The 19,873-nt window shown below is 36.0% G+C and overlaps 1 protein-coding gene across 1 annotated transcript in view; it reads left to right on the top strand.

Annotated features, from left to right (window-relative positions):
• The window catches only part of PRDM2 (PR/SET domain 2), a 142,433-nt gene that overhangs the window by 72,581 nt on the left and 49,979 nt on the right, over nt 1-19,873 (top strand). Inside the window, exon 5 of the mRNA XM_044667763.1 lies at nt 2,393-2,519. Within this exon, the coding sequence (XP_044523698.1) occupies nt 2,393-2,519 (127 nt within the window). The remainder of the gene's footprint in view (nt 1-2,392; nt 2,520-19,873) is intronic.

The raw sequence follows: 19,873 nt of genomic DNA on the forward strand, positions 1-19,873 counted from the left end.
AGATTCATTGTGTCTAGAATAAGGGAAATCATAATTCTGCAGTATTTTGTTGAGTGGTCCGCCCATTCCTGTAGTATTTTATTCGTTTCTGGGTACTACATTTTGGAAAGAAAATGATAAACTGAATATGTATGTATATATATGTATGGAACAGGTTGGCTTATGGATATGGAATGTATTAGTGATTAGAGATGTGATTCCATGATCCCATGAATATCAAAAAGTAACTTTATAAATATAAACTTATATTACCACACAGAGGAAATTTTACATTGGTCCAAAGACTGGGAAATAAAATGATTTGGCTTTACCTGTTTGGGGGGGGGGAGAGGATCAGATGGTGTTTTTTGGGAGGGTAGGGGAAGGGCAAGCAGTATCATCTAAAGGAATTTAGTCAATTTAGGCCATAATACATAGGAATATAAAGAGGTTCTTAGGGGGCAGCTCAGTGGTTCAGTGGATGGAGAGCCAGGCTTGGAGACAAGAGGTTCTTAAATCTGGCCTCAGGTACCTACTAGCTCTGTGAACTAGGCAAGTCACTTAATCCCATTTGCCTAGCCCTTACGTCTCCTCTGCCTTTGAACTCTATCAATTGTAAGACAGAAGGTAAGGATTAAAAAAAAAATTAAAATAAACAAGTCCTTAATAGCAACCCTTTCTTGGGGAGGAGGGAGGAGAATAGGGATGTGAATATTGTTGACTTGCCAGAGCTTGGTCTAGATCTGTGGTTCCCAAACTTTTTTGGCCTAATGCCCCCTTTCCAGAAAAAATATTACTTAGCCCCCTGGAAATTAATTTTTAAAAAATTTTAATAGCAATTAATAGGAAAGATAAATGCACCTGTGGCCATCACTGCCTCCCTGGATTGCTGCAGCACCCACCACAGGGCGGTGGCACCCACTTTGGGAATCACTGGTCTAGATAGAAGAGACTTTAACATGGTGGCAGGTTTTGTAATTTTAAAACTCAATCTAAAAGTATCTTAATAAAATTAAATTGCATTTATGAGGATGTATAGTACATAGTCTTGCGTCTTTGTGGATATCTGAGCTGGTAGTAATAAAATGAATATAAAACTAGGATTTGCTATTTAAAATTGTTTTACTCCTTTCCATTTTTTTCCTTCTAAAAGGATCAGATTCTCCATCCAATCAGTTTGTGAGTGGTATTTTTTCTAAATCCAGAATTTTCCTTTCATACTGACATTTAAGTATTAAGATGTATGTAATTATTATTTTAATAAGTATAGGTGAGGGATTTACACTTTGAATTAAGTTTTAATTTTGATGATGTGATATATAGCAAAACATCAAAGTAATTGTTGTTACTGATTCACTAGTAGTATTAAAATGCCTTAATAAAACTAACTTCTATATGTTATAAATAGCAGCGCATTTATAAATGGAATGGCATATACTTTTGTCTATATATCATAGTTAATTGGCATTCTCTTAAATAGGCTTCTGTGCTTTCATCTGTGCTCTTTTCCTTTTAATCACTTTAAAATATACAATATTATCAACTTGAAATTTCTTTTTGGACTTTATTGAATAGTAAATACAATTTTGTAATATAATTTTGATTTTAAGCACATGTATCATTGCTTTTCTAAGTTGTGTATGTGTATATATGCATTATATATGTGTATATGATAAGCAATTTATATTGTTGCCTTTCTAAGTTTATTTAATTTTCAAGTCTCCTTTGGAGTCTTTCAGGTTGAACCCCATTCTTAACTGAACCTATAAAATATGGGAAGAATTGTTGAGCCTTATTTTGCCTTTGACAGCTCTGCAGTGATTTAATAGTTTCCCAGCTCCAGACAACTCACAGTCCCTACCTCCTATTATTTGTTCTAAAAACAGATTGGCTTTTTTCTCCTTGGGGTGAGTGAGATCCAGGACCACCTCGCTTCTAAAGGCAAATACTCTCCTGCCTTTACCTCTTCTGATTCCTGTTTTGCTCTAGTCCTGGAGAAATGAGTGTCTGTGCTTTTTCTAAGGGTGCTCTCCTCCTCTCACATCAGCCTGGTTAGGCCAGGCCTGCGGACTAGCCTCTGGCTCCCCGAGGGCGGGCCTCAGCTCTTCAGTCCTCCCTCCCGCAGAGGGGCGCGCTGCTCTGAGCGGCGGCCGCGGTGTGGCCGCTCTCTCCGACCGGGGCTGGCTCCCACTGCCGCCACCGTCGCCGCCGCCGCGGGTTAAAGGGTTCTTCCTGTTTGGTTAGTCACTGAGTGAGTGAGTGAGTTAGGAAATCTGCGGCGAGAGCCGCGTCCAGCTGTTTGTAATCGCCAGCGCCAGCTCCACGCCCTCTGGCCCGGAGCCCGGGCTGGCTCCCCCCTCGCTAACAATCCTCGTCCTGATTGGTGTGGCCTGGCTCTCTGTTCTCCCTGCAGCCAATTGAGCCGGGCGAGGAGCTGCTAGTGTGGTACAATGGGGAAGACAACCCGGAGATAGCAGCTGCTATAGAGGAAGAGAGAGCCAATACCCGGAGCAAGCGGAGCTCGCCGAAAGCCAAGAAAGGTAGGGGCTGCTCGTCGCCGTCGCCGCCGCCGCCGCCGCCTCCACCTCCACCTCCACCCACTCCCGGGGCCTCCTCCTTCCCACCCCCCGGTCCTCCTTGTGATCCTTGTCTTGATCCTCCTCCCACCGCTGCCGGCCCGGCCCCGAGGAACGGCCAGAGACCCCGAGGGCCGGCCCGCAATGGGGCGGGAGGGGGGCAGCCCGTGTTAGAAACTTTTCCCCGTCGCCGGCCAGGCCCCCGCGGCCGGGCCGCGCTCCCGAAGCTGGGTGACCTTTTGCGGACTCCTTGGTCCGCCCGCTCGCCCGCCAGGCTCAGCATTTCTGACTTAAAGGGACCGCGGCGCCTCTGCTGAATCATAGGCTGCCGAGCCAGCGCCGCCCGGACTCTTGCCTTCCGAAGTCGGGCTGGAATTCTGCACTCATTTGGTGGCTTTTCGAACTTGTTACTCCGAAAATAGATGGTGGAAAAAGCAGCTGCTACTTGGTGAGAAGAAAATAGCTGCGGGTTGATGGTGTTATCTACACTCGAAAGAGATTTGGAACTTTGAAGGGAAAAGAATGCTTTTATAAAGTCATTTTGTTCGAAGTGTAATTTTAGAATTCGTCTTATCAATATACATGAAATAAAATGCATTAAAAAGTGACATTTTCAGTTTCGCAGATTTTAGTTTTAGAAGTATTATTACTACGTTGGCAGATTCTGAAGGAGTTTCTTTTTGATCATAAAGTGAAAGGCAACAAGCCAGCTGATAAGTGTCAAACAGAATTCCACTACTGGCAAAACAGAACTTATGGTTTACTTTTGTGTTAAAGTGATGAATAATTAAACCTTTTTAAGGAGTTCCATAATTTACATTTAAAAAATGAACTTGGTAGTTATAGCAGTGTTTCTCCATTGTACATATGGTTGAGTGTATTTATTTATTTGTTTTCAGCGGAGTTAGAGAAGAAAAATATAAAATTAGTAACAAGCTCTGAGATAGGCTGTGGAGTGATCTCACCCAAACAATAATATTCTTGAAAAATAAAAACAATATCACTTAGTATTACCGACAGTGGAAATTTCCTCCATAGTTTTGTTTTTAAATTTAACAATAGAATTATGGTATGTGTCATTTTGAAATGTGAGTTTAAGGTTATGGTGTGACCTTTTCCTTTCTCCATTTTTTTACCACCTCCTTCCCCTTTCTTCTCTCCTCCCTTTTCTCCTCCTTCCTCTCCCCATCTCCTTACTGCTTAGGACAATATTTCAATTGGATATTTCATATTACCTGATGACCCACTTGACACATTGCTGAAGCTTTTATTTGGAGTATATTCACAAGGTTGTTTATACATTCATGTATAAGTAATTCAGGCATAAAAATTAATATATAATATAAACTTGAATATTTTATGTAAAAATAAAATTTCACATTTGTTGGCCAACCTCAGCAATAAATAAATCAATGATTATAGACTGTTAGTAATACCATCTCATGCATCAGATATCCCTAAATGTGAATTAATTATTTGAGGATATCATATTAAATGTACATTAAACATTTTCAACTACTCATCCATTTCAATTTTTTACTGCAATGGGTTTTGCCAAGAAACACTACAAAAGACCAGCATAGGCCTATTCTAGATACCATATTTTTTACCCCATTAAATGTGGTGTATGCCATTCATCAAAATTAGATCTCTTAGGCAGTAATTTTACTTATTTTGTTTTTTAATTGGAAGAACTTGTGAATCAAGGGCTAAAATATTGCCCAAATTGTTGCTTTTTTAAGTACTGGAATTTGTTTTGCCTTTCTTGAATTAATTCTTAATTGTTTTTATAAGCTCATGAATTGTTCCATTACTTCCGTATCAGTAGTGCTTCCAAGCAAGTAGCTGACTAGATGTCAGATTGATCATACAAGTTTCCTAGAAGCCTTTCCACTGGTAATATTGCATTTCCTTCTTCTTTGATGTGCTTTTATTTACTCTTTTAGGTACTTAATTTTGTTAACAAATTTAAATTGGAAACATTTGCCATGAAGAATGAGACCTTATGGTTTGTATATTGTTTTTTGTTATCGCATTACTTAGGAATGTAGTTGTACATAGGGAAACTGTGATATAGTTTGGTCATTGATTTTGCATTTTTTTACAGCTGTGGAGATTGTGGGACAACTTTGGATTTAGTTAACACATTGCTGGAAAGTCCATTGTTTGATAATGATTATTATAGTAACTGCAGCAAGTTCATCATACAACCAGTGAGTACTTCATCTTGGTTGAAGGACTTAGTTGAAATTCATTTCCAAGATAGGGTCAAATGAGTAAAAAGGCCAGGTTGAATTATTATTATGTGGAAACTGACTTTTAAATACCAAAGACTTAGATGAATATTTAAAAAATTCATGTGAGCAAATGAAATCCTACTTAAGATTTGTATATAAACTTAGACATTTAGGTGCCAGCTAAGTGAAGCAGCTTCAGTTTCACTCCTGAGTAATAAGTCAGCAGTCATATATTGAGCAGTTTCTGTATGCCAGACACTGTGGTGGGCCCTGAGAATACAAATTCAGAAGTGAAATAGTCCTTCCCCTCAGGAACCTATAGGCTGCTAGGGCAATACAACACATATGGAGAAGGAAATTTTGGGCTAGACAGCTATAAACTTCCTGAGTGTATCCTATAGAGCAATGAATGAATTGTCATGCTTTTTCCAGGAGCAGAGTAGTATTGATTTGATTATTGTTCCCAGAGAAAGACTGATGAGGGGGAGGGGAGTAGTATGCATATTATAGCTAGGCATCTGGCAGATTACCCATGCTGGTTAGGCCCTAGTGTCCTGGAGGACAGTTGCAGTTGTATAGTGGGCATTGACAATTAATCTAACTTCATTATTTTAGATGAGGAGGGGAAAAGGCTGTGTAACTCCTAAGCAAACCCTTACGTCTCTGAGACTGCTTGATACAAGACTATTGTGCTAGCCTGGGAGTCATGAAGACCTGGTTTTGAGTCTTATCTTTGGCAAATGATAGACCTGCTATGAAACTTATTCACTGCTCCTTAGGAAGTTGCAAATATTTGTACTACTTAACTCATAGGGTTATTGTAAGCTCAGATAAGATAATGTATAGAAAACATTTTGTAAACTTTATAGTGATCTATGTCAGAACTCTTTGGCCTTTTTTGGTTAGAATAGAATGAATGTTCTGGGGGATGCAAATTCAAATTGGATAATTCATATTTCATTCTTTTGATAAGTGAATGTGAAGAACCCAGTTTTGCTCTGGTCTAAAGAGATACAATAAGAGTATATATCAAATATTTTTTGGAATTATAACTTTGAAGGTAGCCTAAGTTTCATTGTCTTTTGGATAATGGTATTTAAAATATAATTAAGTGTAAAAGAATCCTTAAAATTAGACTGATTATGTTAAGTTTATTGAGTAGTGGAAGTCTTATACCCTCAGCTTACAAATTAATTCCTTACTGTGACAATTTAGCATTTAGTGATTTAGATCATTAACTTTGGTTTGAACTGTAGCTTATTTAATAGTTTATGGTGATTTTCATCTTAGCCTGGTTGTCTAGGAACAAAACAACAACACATACCACTAAAATATTTTTTATCTTGTCCATAGAACCTATAGACTTCGTGAACTTGGCATGTCAAACCTCTGAATCAAATAAGGGAGTTGGACTAGATGGTCTCTGAGATTCCTTCTAGCTCTAGTTCTGTGAGGCATTTCTCTAGTCCAATGAACATTTATTTAGCTCCTACTATATAGTGAGGTACTGTGCTAAGCTCTAGGGATACAGATAATAAAACAATAAAAAGGCAGTCCCTCTCAAAAAACACCAGTGTGGCAGCACACAAAAGGTGCATCAAGGGGTACTCAGCAAGGGGGCATCTTGCTCTGTGGAGTTGACCAGGAAAAACAATAGATGCACAGTGGACTGAGCTGAAAGAAACCAATTTCTGTCCTCAATAAAGGAAGACTTTAGGAGGAGTTTGATACTGTGCCCCCTGACCAGAGAGGAGAGGAGGCTGAGGGACGATGGTATCAATTAGGGCTTGAGTTAGTATCTTGGTGGTGTGTTTAGAAGGGATGAACTGAGCTTGGGAGGGGTATCTTGTTCTGTGGAATTGAAGCTTCACAGGGTAGCAGGTGATCCTTACATGTCCTCTCTGTGACCCCATTCAGTTATATAGGACTTTAAGAAGATTGCATATAGTTGACATTTCACTTAGTCTGACATGAGTTAGCTAGCAACTTTACTTAGCTAGAATTTGGCAGAGAAACAGGAAATAAGCAAAAAATAAGTCTTAACTAAAAATTGTGTTTTAAAGTCCATATCCTAAAGTTCTTGTACTTTACTTACAAGGGATCCTCACAGGTCTGCATTCTAAATCCATTGTCATTAGCCATCATTTTAACAAGTTAGTAATTTGATTAATCATAGTGACATTAGTGTAATATAAAATGGTAGCTGACTGAAGACAATAAGGAGCATCCCCCCCCCTATACATATATGATAAAAGCACACATGCATACACTCCCCTAAGTCTAGAATTTAAAAAGTATATATTATATATATATATATTATATATATGGCATATTATATGGGAAAATAGCTTGCCAACTTTGGTGAATGGTAGCATAAAGGAGGTAGCTGGTGTTTCTTAGTGGATAGAATGCTGGGTCTGGAGTCAGGAAGATATGACTTGAGGCCTCAGGTGCTTCCTAGTATGTGACGCTGGGCAAGTCACTTAACCTCTCTTTGCCTTAATCTGTTAGAAGAGGAAATAACAAACCATTTTAATATTTTTGTCAAGAAAACTTCATGGATACTATGGTACATAAGGTCATCAAGAATTGGACTGAACCACCACAACCATGTGGAAGAGTGCAAGGACCCTAGGGCTTATTCTGATCTAGAGGTGAATGAATACCATTTGCTAGCTCTAGGACATGGTCNAAGACAGAAGGTAAAGGTTTTAAAAAATATTATATATATATATATATTATATATATATGGCATATTATATGGGAAAATAGCTTGCCAACTTTGGTGAATGGTAGCATAAAGGAGGTAGCTGGTGTTTCTTAGTGGATAGAATGCTGGGTCTGGAGTCAGGAAGATATGACTTGAGGCCTCAGGTGCTTCCTAGTATGTGACGCTGGGCAAGTCACTTAACCTCTCTTTGCCTTAATCTGTTAGAAGAGGAAATAACAAACCATTTTAATATTTTTGTCAAGAAAACTTCATGGATACTATGGTACATAAGGTCATCAAGAATTGGACTGAACCACCACAACCATGTGGAAGAGTGCAAGGACCCTAGGGCTTATTCTGATCTAGAGGTGAATGAATACCATTTGCTAGCTCTAGGACATGGTCAAATCCTTTCAGCTCCTCTGAACTGGTTTTTAGCTGACAAATGAACCTGTAACATTTGTATACTAACTTCAGAATTATGAGAACACTTGAATCAAATTTAAAGGGCTTTAGAAATTGTGAGTAGTCACTATCATTATTCTGTAGGTGTCTGAAGGATGTCTTCTAATCAATGATCTTCTTCAGAATGATAACCCAGGGCTGTCCAGAAAAATTTAAATAGGGAATTTTTAAAAATTAAATTCTAAATTTAGGAAGAGAAGAAAACATGTAATACATTATAGAAAAAATCCATTAAAATAGAAAAAAATACTTCATCACATAAAAAGGAAACTTCAGGAAATCACTTGACTCTCCCCAAGGTGTCAGAATGGGATGTTAACAGTAAAAATGTAGAAAACTGGGTTCCTTGTCCTTTAATTAGGGAGATAAGACTTAAAGTATGAAAAGATAATTAATAATACACAGAAGTAAGTGGATAGATGTGACCTGCACTTGGCATTTGTCAACTTTATATCTGAATTAAATAATTTTTAATAAGCTCTGAAAACTTTTGCATGCTTAGTATTTTTCTGGATATTTCAGGATGTAAGATTTCAGATAACCAAATAGTCTTGCCTTCTTGGAACTTAGAGTTTACTGTAACTATATTGTATACTAGAGTGGAAGAAATGACAATCAAGTACACTTAATTCAAAATAGTACTGAAGTGCACTTAGAGATTTACAAAGTGCTGCATTTCTATGTAGACCAAGGTCTTTTCTGATAGAAAAGATCAGGAGATTCTTTTTGGAAGTGGCATTGGAATTAGGTTTTAAAGGATTGGGAAGAATTCAACAAGTACAGAGTTGCTGAGTATCTGAGGTAGAAGATAACACTGCATTAAGGGATGGATGGGGAGCCATTTTAAAAGTTAAAGAACCAAGACCTTTCTTGGTATTTACAATTGTGTTTGGAATGTTATTTGACTCTGTTCAGGTTTTAGCCTATACATCTGAATTTTTACCATTAAATTAAGGCATTTTTGATTGAGTCTGTGTGTGTTCAAGAGAGAAAATACATATCGTGTGTGTGTGTGTGTCTGTGTGTGTGTGTGTCTGTGTTTATGTTTTGACTTGAATCTATGGAGAGAAAGAAATTTTAAAAAATTTATTTAATCCTTACCTTCTGCCTTAGAATCATTAATATGTATTGGTTCTCAGGCAGAAGAGCTGTAAGGGCTTATGCGGTGGCGGGTTAGGTGAGTTACCCAGAGTCATATAGCTAGAAAGTGTCTGAGGTCACGTTTGAACCTAGGATTTCAGGTCTCTGGGCCTGGCTCTCAATCCACTGAGCCACCCAGCTGCCCCCAGAGAAATAAATTTAGATGAGCTTTTGACTATAATAAACCATTAGCTTTTACTCTAGCTATTTGATCTTTCAAATCTCTTTATAAGACCCCTTGTGTTTCATTTTTTTTTTTAAAGAAAAAGAAGTATTTACTTGAAAGAACCAGTACTTCAGTTCCAAAAAAGTAGTAACCAGAGCCACTGATCTGTCTAGCACCTCTTTGGAAGCTATCATTTACTGTGTAGGTTGGAGCTTAATCCCACATAGAATTTAATCTATTTCCTGATATTCTTAATGTTTTAGTACCTAGCACTGGGCAAAAGCCTACATGAGACTATAAAAATGACATTGTTAATTGAATTGTTTTCCCCCCCCCTAAATTGGCAATTTAAGCATTATGGGGAAAGAGTGCTAGATTGGGTGATAGGAGCTCAATATTCAAACCTTTCTCATTAGCCAGTTATATCATCACTTAACCTTTCAGAACCTCAGTTTCCTCACTTGTAAAATGAAGATAATGATACTTGCACAAATTTACCTTCTAGAATTTTTTGAGGGAAGCACTTTGAAAACCTTCAAGTAATATATTTATGCTATATCTTACTACCCATTGAACTGATTATTCCCTGCAGAAAATATGTTAAAAGAACTTAATTGTATCAAATCCCTTTTTGGAAATGAAAATTTAGATTTCGAATCTAGAGGGGAGACTTGTCCTCTTTTACCTAGAAATGTTCCTTGTTGATTGATACTATGCTATGATCTAGAATTTGTGATTCTGCATCCTGATTGTCTGCTCCTCACTAGTTGTTTGATTGTGGGCAAGTCTATTCATCCTTGATTTCTTTATCTCTAAAGTTTAGGAGTTGAATTAGATTATCTCCTAGGTCCTTTTCATTTTTAAATCCTTTGATCTTAATTGACATCATTAATAGTAAGTCTGCTTTTCTTGTTATGCTGGATTAGAAATAATTTCGTATGAGAATTTTGTCACCCATTGAAGATTTTAATTGCCTGTCGTTTTAATTTCTTTCTCTTTATGACTTATGTCTTCTCATCTTTTTTCTCTTCCATCCCCTTTCTGACTATATCTACAATCATAAATTAACCCCATCCCCTAACTCACCTTACCTGCTTAGCAGAACAAAGAACTCATTTTCCCTCTGCTACAAACAGCAGTGATGAAGGTGGCAAGGGTGGTTCTATTTAAAGTTAAATAACACATTTAAGAGATGGAGAGAACAGCTGAGCTGTAGTAGAGCTGACTCCTGCTGACCCTCCTTGACTATTTCAGGCTACACGGCCTATGCAGAATAGCAGATTGGACAAGTGCCAGGAGATAGGGCTAGAAGGAGTTCTAGATCTCCTGTGTAATGCCCAGGCTAGCCACTCTGGCACCACAAGAAACCCCACACTTAAAGGCCATAGTCCCCTGGGAGCTTTCTTGGTATTAGCAGTAGCAACCAAAGTGCTATATCATAATTATTTAAATGTGAGGTAAATGTAGAGAATAGATGTTCACATGTCCTTATGTCAAGATGCTAGGGCTATTACTGTTAAAGTCTGACTAATAGCATTCATTGCCTGGCCTGAAATCCTTTACAGGTTAGGTAGGAGTAGCATTTGTTCTGCTTATTCATTCTTGGGGTTTCCTTCATGAACTACTTTGTGTGGTGTCTTCACTAAAAATCCAGCACATTGTCATGTCAGATTCCTCTCTCCATTCTTGTTGTTTTTTAGATATCACTACAATTTTAATTAAAATAATCCCTTTTTGCTCATTCTCAGCAGTATGTATCAAGGACTCTTGATCTCTCATTCTGTCTCCATTACTAACTTGTTCATTTCTATCTACAAGGACAAAAAAGTTAATGTCCTTGCATCTCACCTTACTGGACTCTTCGAAGTGAAATCACTGTTTGTATTCTGCTTTGCAGAAGTGCTGTTTGGATTTAATTTAAAATGACAAAATGATTTGCACGTATTTAAATTATATTTCAGTTATTGAACTTCTTTAAGGAAAACCTAGATTATGCTGTCATTTGATTGACCTGATTATTTTGTTATGTAGATTTTAAGAATGATGTGCTTAGAAATTCAGGTCTACATAAAGATTTAACAAAGCCTTCCAAACTGATAGTAAGTTATGTCCAAGTATGGAGAACAACTAAAGGGCTTTTTATTCCAGAAAGGGGAAATTTTATTTTTAGGGGGAAAAAACAACAAAAACCAAACACATACCACTGTTCATAATTATAGTAAAATCAATATGTTTTAAGTAATAAAAAGTTTTAAATTTAACAAGAGTTTTGAAATATTTAACTGATGATAATTGTTTGTTTTTTTCAGTCATTTCTGATTTTTTATGACCCCATGGAGATTTTCTTGGCAAAAATACTGGAGTGGTTTGCCATTTTTTTCTCCAGTTCATTTTCCAGATGAGGAAACTGAGGCAAACAGGGTAAAATGATTTGCCCAGGGTCACAAAGCTAGTTAAGTGTCTTAGGCTAGATTTGAACTCAGGAACATGAGTCTTAACTGACTCCAGACCTGGTACTTGTTCCACTTCCACCTCCTAGCTACCCTTCATAATTAATTACTTTTGTCCCTTTAGGAATCTATATCAATAGTATGAATGCTTGAACTTGCCTTTACTAATACTGACTTTAGTGACTCTTTACCTTTTGGTCCTCTGTGATTCTTTTCCATTCCTGGTCAGGTGCTGAGTCTGTAAAGGATCCACCCAGGTTGTTGGGGTTCTTCTACTGTTTTGGTGGTACCACTGTAGCCCTTGGACTATTCATCTCATCTCTCTTTTGTCATGCGTGGTCATTCTCTTCATGTGCCTAAGGCTCTAAGTTAAAATTTTTAATAATTAATTTTATTTTATTATTCCATTTAGCAAGCATGCTCTCCCCCTTCCCTATTAAACAACAAAGAAAACCCTTATAAATTATGCATAGTCATGTGAAACAAGTTTCCACATTGACCATGTCCAGAAATGTATGTGTATATTCTGCATTTTGAATCTATCACTTCTCCTTCAGACAGTGGATAGTGTACTTCATTTGAGTTAGTTTTTAAAAAACTATTCTAACAGTCTGCAACGACCCTTGAAACGAACTGTTTTGACTAGCTTTTAAAAATTAACTTAATTCTTTTTTGATTCAAAAGATTCTTTTCCTAATGTGACCATGTTTCTTTCTTTTTTTTTTTTTTAAAGCTCTTAATCAAAACTTATTCTCCTTTGGCATTTTGTATAGCCACATAAGGAACACAAGGAATAAGTAGGGTTTTAAGGTTTTAAGTTATTTTGAGAAAGATAGGATGTTGAGGTGGAAAGATCTCTGAAATCAGTGTCAGTAGACTTTGTTTCATTCCTTATCTCTGCCTGCCAACTGCCATAGCATGAGAATCACGTCCTAGCTTTGGACTCTTTGGGCCATCTGTAAAATGAGTCACTAAGACTAGATGATTTTAAAAATTCCTTCCAACTTTGAAATTGTATAATTCTCTGGATCAAAGCCACAAGAATTTTATTGTTAGAAATAAATGAAAGTCACAAATGCATTATTTTTCCTGCATCTTTATTTAGGTTCAAGTTTGAGTAGATAGCTAAGGAATTTACATTTATTTAAATATATCTGCTTCCTTGGGATTGTTTCTATATACATTCATAGCATACTTGAGATTTTGAATTTCAAAAAGAATACTTTTGGAATTTTGGTCTTGGGGTCCAGAGTAGTTTTTATTTTTCAAATTTTATATAGTTTGAGCTTTTTAAATGTTAGGCCAGGAGTTTCAGTATAATATAAAAAAAAAAAAATTGAGGGGCAGTGAGGTAGCTCAGTAGATAGAGAGCCAGTCTTGGAGACAGGAGGTCCTGGGTTTGATTTTTGCCTTCAGACACTCCTAGATGTGTGAACCTGGGCAAGTAAGTTTAACCCCAATTGCCTAGCCCTTACTGTCCTACAGAATTGCAATATTTAGTACTGATTCTAAACAGAAGGTAAGGGTTTTAAAACAAGACCAAAAAAAGAGAAAGAGAGAAAAATATGTGCTACTATGGATGTCCCATTGTCAAATGTTAATACTGAAAATATGATTTTTTATTTTGCAAATTAAATTTTTTTAAATACATTATAATAGTTCAGGCCTGAACTAAGTTCTAAGTTCATGAGATAGTGACCTCCTGGTTATGTATGACATATAATTTATTTTTATATAAATTTAGGCTTTTGAACTGAAGTGTAGTAATGAATTTTCCACTTCGCTTCTTCAAAGGGCCCTAATAACATATGTAAAACCTTCCTGCTTAAGATAGTCATCTTTACATTAAATTATTTTCTTCATATTCCACATGTGTTTCAATTTCTGTGCTAAAGGTATGTTTTTCTGTATCCATTCATAGGTTATCATAATTCTGAGTGAAAAAGCTGGAACAAAAAAATTCCCATATATCATCAAATAACCTACTGTATGGTTTCTTGGCCTAGCTTTGTTCACTTTGACAGTATTCCAATACATCTTGTAGCAGTTAGTTTTCAAAAAGATTTTCAGAGACTTGTAAGCATAAGTGTAATGGAAAGAACTCTTTATTTGGATTCAGAACCCCGGATTTGAATTCTGCCTTTACTATTTAGGCATTTCTCTCTGGGTCTCACTTTTTAAAAGAAGTAGAGCTTAATTATGTAATTACTAAAGTCCTTTCCAATTCTAAATCCTGTTATCCTACTTAGAATGTATTGTAATTTCTTTATTAGGAGGACTAATTGTTGTTGTATAATCTTAGCCATTATTAATATATCTAGTAGTGTGATTAACAACAGCCTAGATGAAATATCTCTATCTATTTTCACCTCAACCCATTATAGCAATCCCTTTAGTTGGAAGCACAATAGTAACTGTCACTCTTACTAGATCAAGTTTCCTTCTTACACAAAACTTCATAATAATATAATCTTGGGGAAACTGATATCAGTAGTTAGTCTTGAATCTCACTTGTGTTTTGTATCTCAGTTTGCTTCTAAAGATGGTTTATAGGCCTTTCTTTTGGACCAGCCTGTCTCTTAAGTTTATAGATTCATTTGTGCTCCAAGCTGGACAATAACTTAGGGAGAATTTCAGCCCTGTCTTCTTTAAGAGGAATGGAAACATCCAGAAAGAGGAAGTAATTAGCCTAAGGTCCACAGGTGGGAAGTAACTGAGAAAGCCTTGAGGCCTGGGCCTTTTGATTTCAGAACCAGGGCTGTTTTACACAGCTCACGGTTGATACATAACACAGTTTCTAATCAGACATTCTGTGGATTTTTTTGCAGTTTGAGTACAGTCTACCTACTTTCATTTGGTGACTATAAAATTTAAATTTTTCTTTAAATTTTAAGTTTTTTCCTTTGCCTGATAAATCATGTGTTTGTGTGTATGTGTTTATATGGTTAGTCTGCATTTTATACCATATCATAATACCTCATGTAAGAAATGATGGCACTTTAAATCTTGATATTTGATCCCTATTGTTCACATTAAGTTCTTTTGCTTTCCCTTACCTGTCAGTAAAGAAAATAGCTATTTTTAAATCCAAATAATAAAGCTGTGACCAAATGAAGCCCTGAGATTTGTGTGGATATTTTTCAGAGTGCTAAATTGTTGTTTCTTCAGTACTTCTGAATAGTTATATATTTGGCTTCTGCTTTGAAGATGCAGTGTTGCTAATATTTTGGTCCACAATTCATTCATTCAAAGGTAAACTGATGCCCACAGTTAAATTTCTAGTTTTTGCTTCTTGTCTTTCTAAAGTATTATTATAGTTTACTGGTGCTATTGGTTTTTTAAAAGCATTTCTTTCATTTAGTACTTTACTATTCAGAAGGTTTCTGAAAAAATCTGCCCTTAATGCTTTTGTGTAGAAATGTATATGCTCCCCTGCAATGCAGGGTGGAGAGAGAAATTGGAAATTGTGCGGTCCTGATTTCACTTAGTTTCTTGAACTAATGGTACATCAGCATCATGTTCAATTTTCTTATCTGCAGCAAATCTCTGGTCCCCTTGTGAGTAGAAAGATAGATGTGAGATGGAAGAAAACAAAATCAAACTCTTTTGTGTTTGTTAAACACTGTGCATCCCAGGCACATTTTAATATAAAATTTGTTGAACAACAAAAAGCACTTGAAATCAAATTTCAAAAATTATTTTTGGGATCTTTGCTGACTTAACAATGAAAACATGGTTAAATTAGATCTTTTTTGGAGAGAAGAGGGGTGGGCTAGTGGTTGTGATTTTATTAAATTCATAAGATCATTGGATTTAGAGCTAGAAAGGACCTTGGAGATCGGTTACTACTTTTGTGTGACCTTGGATAAATAGGTTGAGAAATCTCAGGTCCAGAGTAAGCAAGTGAATCCTAGCCCAAATGTATATGGGTTTGCAAGTGGCTGAGCTAGAATTTGAAAATGACTCCAAATCCAGGGTATTTTTCCTTCTAGGCTTCATTGTCTGTTATTTTGGGTCAATCAGGGCTATTCTTTCTCATAAAGTAGATTTAGGAACAAAAGGTAGGGCCTTTTTTACTATTAAGAAATAGTTTTGAATTTATTTAGCATAGTAGCATCTCTTTTTTTCTGTATAACTTTCCCTCTCCCCCCTTCCAGTTAAGCTATTTTACCTGTTACAGAGGGGGGAAAATCTAGTTAGTAGGAACATGAAGGGACCTGTCCTAACCTGTCTTGTGTTTCAGATCTTTGGAATTTCCTAATGAAGTATAAATTTTAATTTAATAGCTGTTTTTATTTACTCAGCTTTTGGTATAAAAAAAGGGGTGTGTGTGTTTAAAAAACATACATTTACAGCTTTTAATTGCTAAAATAGAGGATAAGACTTTTCATTTTGGAAGTGTTTTAGTAGGACTATCTTCCAGCTTAGCTGTTCAATAAAGACTTATGTGTCCAATAAGTTTTTTTTTTTTAACAATTGCTTTTTAGTATATAGACAAGACCAACCTGCTTTTCAATTCTCTTCCCTTTACTTAAAAAAAAAAATCCTAAGCAGTGTTTTCTCTTTTAATTTTCACCTCTAAAATTTAGAAGAAAGTAGCTTTATTTTTAAAAAATTCAAGCCCAAGTGGAAAGTAGACATGTTAAGCAGAAAAAATCCTGAGTGATACTGAGTAAGCTGGACTGGAAAAGCAGCATCGTAAAACTGAAATGGATGAGAAAAACTTAGAAAAAACCCATCTCTTAGTAAATCTTCACATTCTAAAAAAAGTTGATGTCATGGTTTCCTCTATCTAGTCTTGTGGTTTACTGACTTCTTAAAGTATGTTTTTCAATAGCTATTTTAGCAGCAGAATATTAAATGTTTCCCAGAGAGTTTAAATTCACAAAATAAAATATGAGTAGTTCTAGGAGTATGCTTTTCATAATACAAAAAATGAGGCACACATCTTCTTCCAGATATTAATTTTTAAGTCAAAAATACCTTTTGTTGCATTACTTTCCAAAGCATTTCAATTTCATTGTATATTTTAGTTAGATATATTAGTTTTTATTGATGGTTTAGCAAAAACTGAATTTGTATCAAATGTTTCTAAAAAAATTAATTTTAGTTGTAAAGGATTCACTTTACAATGATCAAATCAAATATTACTTTGTTTAGACCGATACTGAGTAGTTGTACTAAACGTAGATGTACTGATAACTTTTTCAATTGTATTTATAACCCTAACAGAGTTGTCTTGTACTGAAGATTTCATGAGCCACTGCATGCCACAAAAAATGAAGGCAAACTGGTTTGTTCACTGATGCCTAGAACCCCTAAATTGAATGCTAGCTTTTGTATGCTTAATGTTTGACAGTGCCATTTGTTTAAATATAGACTGCAGAAATCTAAATCCTTAGTCCTTTTTCCTAGTCCTTTTACATTTTTACTTTTTAAACCTTTATTTGGCTTTGTTCTTTGGATTTAGGAACATTTGTTTGTGGCCCTGTGATGATTATACTTTTAATTTTGTGTTTTTGTAGCATTTTATTTGAAATATTTTACTAGCTGTGTCTGACATATAACCAAGCCCCTATTGAAGTGTTTGGGGTTAATACACCTGTCCTGATCTCCCACTTTGTAGTTTTTTTTTTTTTTTTTTTTTTGCTTTATTTTAAAGATTTAAATATGGGACCTTTTAGCCATCAAAAAGTAAAAAATTCTGTTAATCCATGGCTGAGTTTAACTGCCAGTAGTATCATGCAATTTGTCAGATGGTAATACTTTGCAGTTGTGACCCTATTCACTTTACATCTTTCTGTCTGCTTAGCAAAGACTTTTGACACAAAACTGTCATTTGTGATTGTGGTTTTGAGTTATTTGAGTTGTCCCATTATGTCTGGAATTGAGACTTTAGCTTCATGCACAGACCATCAAATAGGTAGTAATTACTTACAGTCATCACTAAGTCTTTCTTGGAATTAAACTAGGGCTTTCAAAAACTTTGGTACCTAAAACTCGCTTCTTTTAAAGTGTTTCATGAGTTGTCAGTTCCTTTTATTGCTAACTCCCAGGAAGTCAATATTTCTTCAGGGGGAGGGGGGGTGTTGCAAAGCTTTGGTGTTACCAATTGAAATGTATAAATGCTGATCTTTAAAAATTAAAGGATTTAAAGACTTTGTAAGTTCAGTTTTCATAGTAAAAAATTATAATTTAAAAATGATTATAGTAAAATAAGGGTCAGTTTTAAGGCAAGAATAGGTTATGTCTTAACTATTATGGATTGAACTTGATGATTTCTGAGCTTCCAACTCTGTTATTTTGTAACTGTCTTGTCTTGGGAGTTTTGATTAGAAAGAGAAGAATGTGTGCTAAGTCCCATAGGCCATGTCAGAGTACAGAACATTGAACTTTGTTTTAAAAAAGTAATGATTATGTTCCTTAACTCTAGAAGGAAGGCATAAGCATTTATGAAGCACCAACTTGTTCCAGGCACTATAATTAAGTACTTTACAAATTTTATCTCATTTGATCCTTATAGCAACCCTGAGAGTTGGTGCTGTTATCCCTATTGTATAGTTTGAGGAAACTGAGATAGACAGAGGTTAAGTGACTTGCTCAGGCTCACACTGGTAGTAAGTGTTTGAAATAGAATTCGAATTCAGGTGTTTCTGATTCTAGGCCTACTGACAGTGATGGTAAACCTTTTAGAGGGGCAGATGATATAAGAAATGTCTTTAGGTGCCCGTGGAGAGGGGGATGGGAGCAGCCTGGCTTTCTAGTAATGGACTCTGACAAACTCTGTGCTGGGGCAGTGGCACGTGTGCCATAGGTTCGCTGCTCCAGGCCCAGGTCTCTTATCTACTGGACTACCTTGCTGCCAGTTTATTCTGCATTGAACTTGAGAATCTTTATTTTGGAGGTAGGAAAAAAAAAAGTGGGCATACTACTTAGACCTTTTACCCTTGTAAGCTTTGATAAGAGGTGGACACTCAATAGTTCTTTTCAAAGTGAGTACCTACTTTTATTTTTACTAATCTTTGATTTCATTACAATCTGCCTATGTTATAAAGTAGATGTCATTCTCTATTCTTTAATTTTCTCTATAGCTAGGTGATGCACTGAATAGAGTACTGGGCCTAGAGTTTGGAAGACCTGCATTCAGATCCACCCTGAGCTGCTTTTATGCATTGTGCATAAATGCAATTAATTGCAATTTTTTTTAAGCAAACACCCTTTGCTAGACTATTTTAAAGAGTATTCTTTTTGTCAATGTTTGTACAATTACAATTAATTGCACCATTCTATCAGTTCTACCTTTTCAACATTTCTTGCCTCTCTTTACTCATATTACACCCTCCATACTTGTTACCTCTTGATTGGATTATTACAATCATCTCCTAATTGGTCCCTTTTTCTCCAGTCTGTTTCCTCCCCAATCTGTCTCCTACACAGTTGACAAATTTGTTCTCCTTTCCTCCGGAAGCTTCAATTGGTGTGGACAGGACTGGTAATTTTTTTAGTAGGCTTTAGGATAAAATTACATGCATGCTATAATACACTTAGTACATTTCTACAATGTTGTACATTTAGTATATTTCTATAATATAGACATAGAACAAAGAAAAGTAAAACCCCCTTTTTTACATGAACAGAAAAAATGCTGATAGTTTGTATTTCAGGTGCAGAGATGATCTCTGTAGGCTAGCCTACAAAATCAGTATAGATGACTCAGTATAATTCTAATACTTCTATATTAAAACTTTAAAAAAAATAAATTGACTAATTTTGAGTTTAAAAAAGCAAACATTGACAAAAAGTATACTCTTGAAAACAGTCTAGCAAAGGGTGCTTGCTACTAGATAGTTTATACCTACACTTTTGTATTTCTCTTTTAAGAACAATGAAATGATATGTTTTAAATTTAATAAGGTAGTACCAATGTTTTCCTTGAGTTTGATGTGAGGTTTTTTTTTTTTGCCTGTTAATTTTGTCTTCATTTCCATAAATGTAGTGGGCACCAATCAAAGCTAGAATGCAGGATCAAAGAAGGAAGACTTGGGCTCAACAGTTGCTTCTGCATCTGCTTTCATCCTTCCCCACCCCCCAAATATGTACTTTATGAAATCCAGGCAAATAATCATCTTCTCTTGAGTCTCAGTTTCCTC

This window comes from Gracilinanus agilis, chromosome 3, assembly GCF_016433145.1.
Source record: "Gracilinanus agilis isolate LMUSP501 chromosome 3, AgileGrace, whole genome shotgun sequence".
Taxonomy (NCBI): domain Eukaryota; kingdom Metazoa; phylum Chordata; class Mammalia; order Didelphimorphia; family Didelphidae; genus Gracilinanus; species Gracilinanus agilis.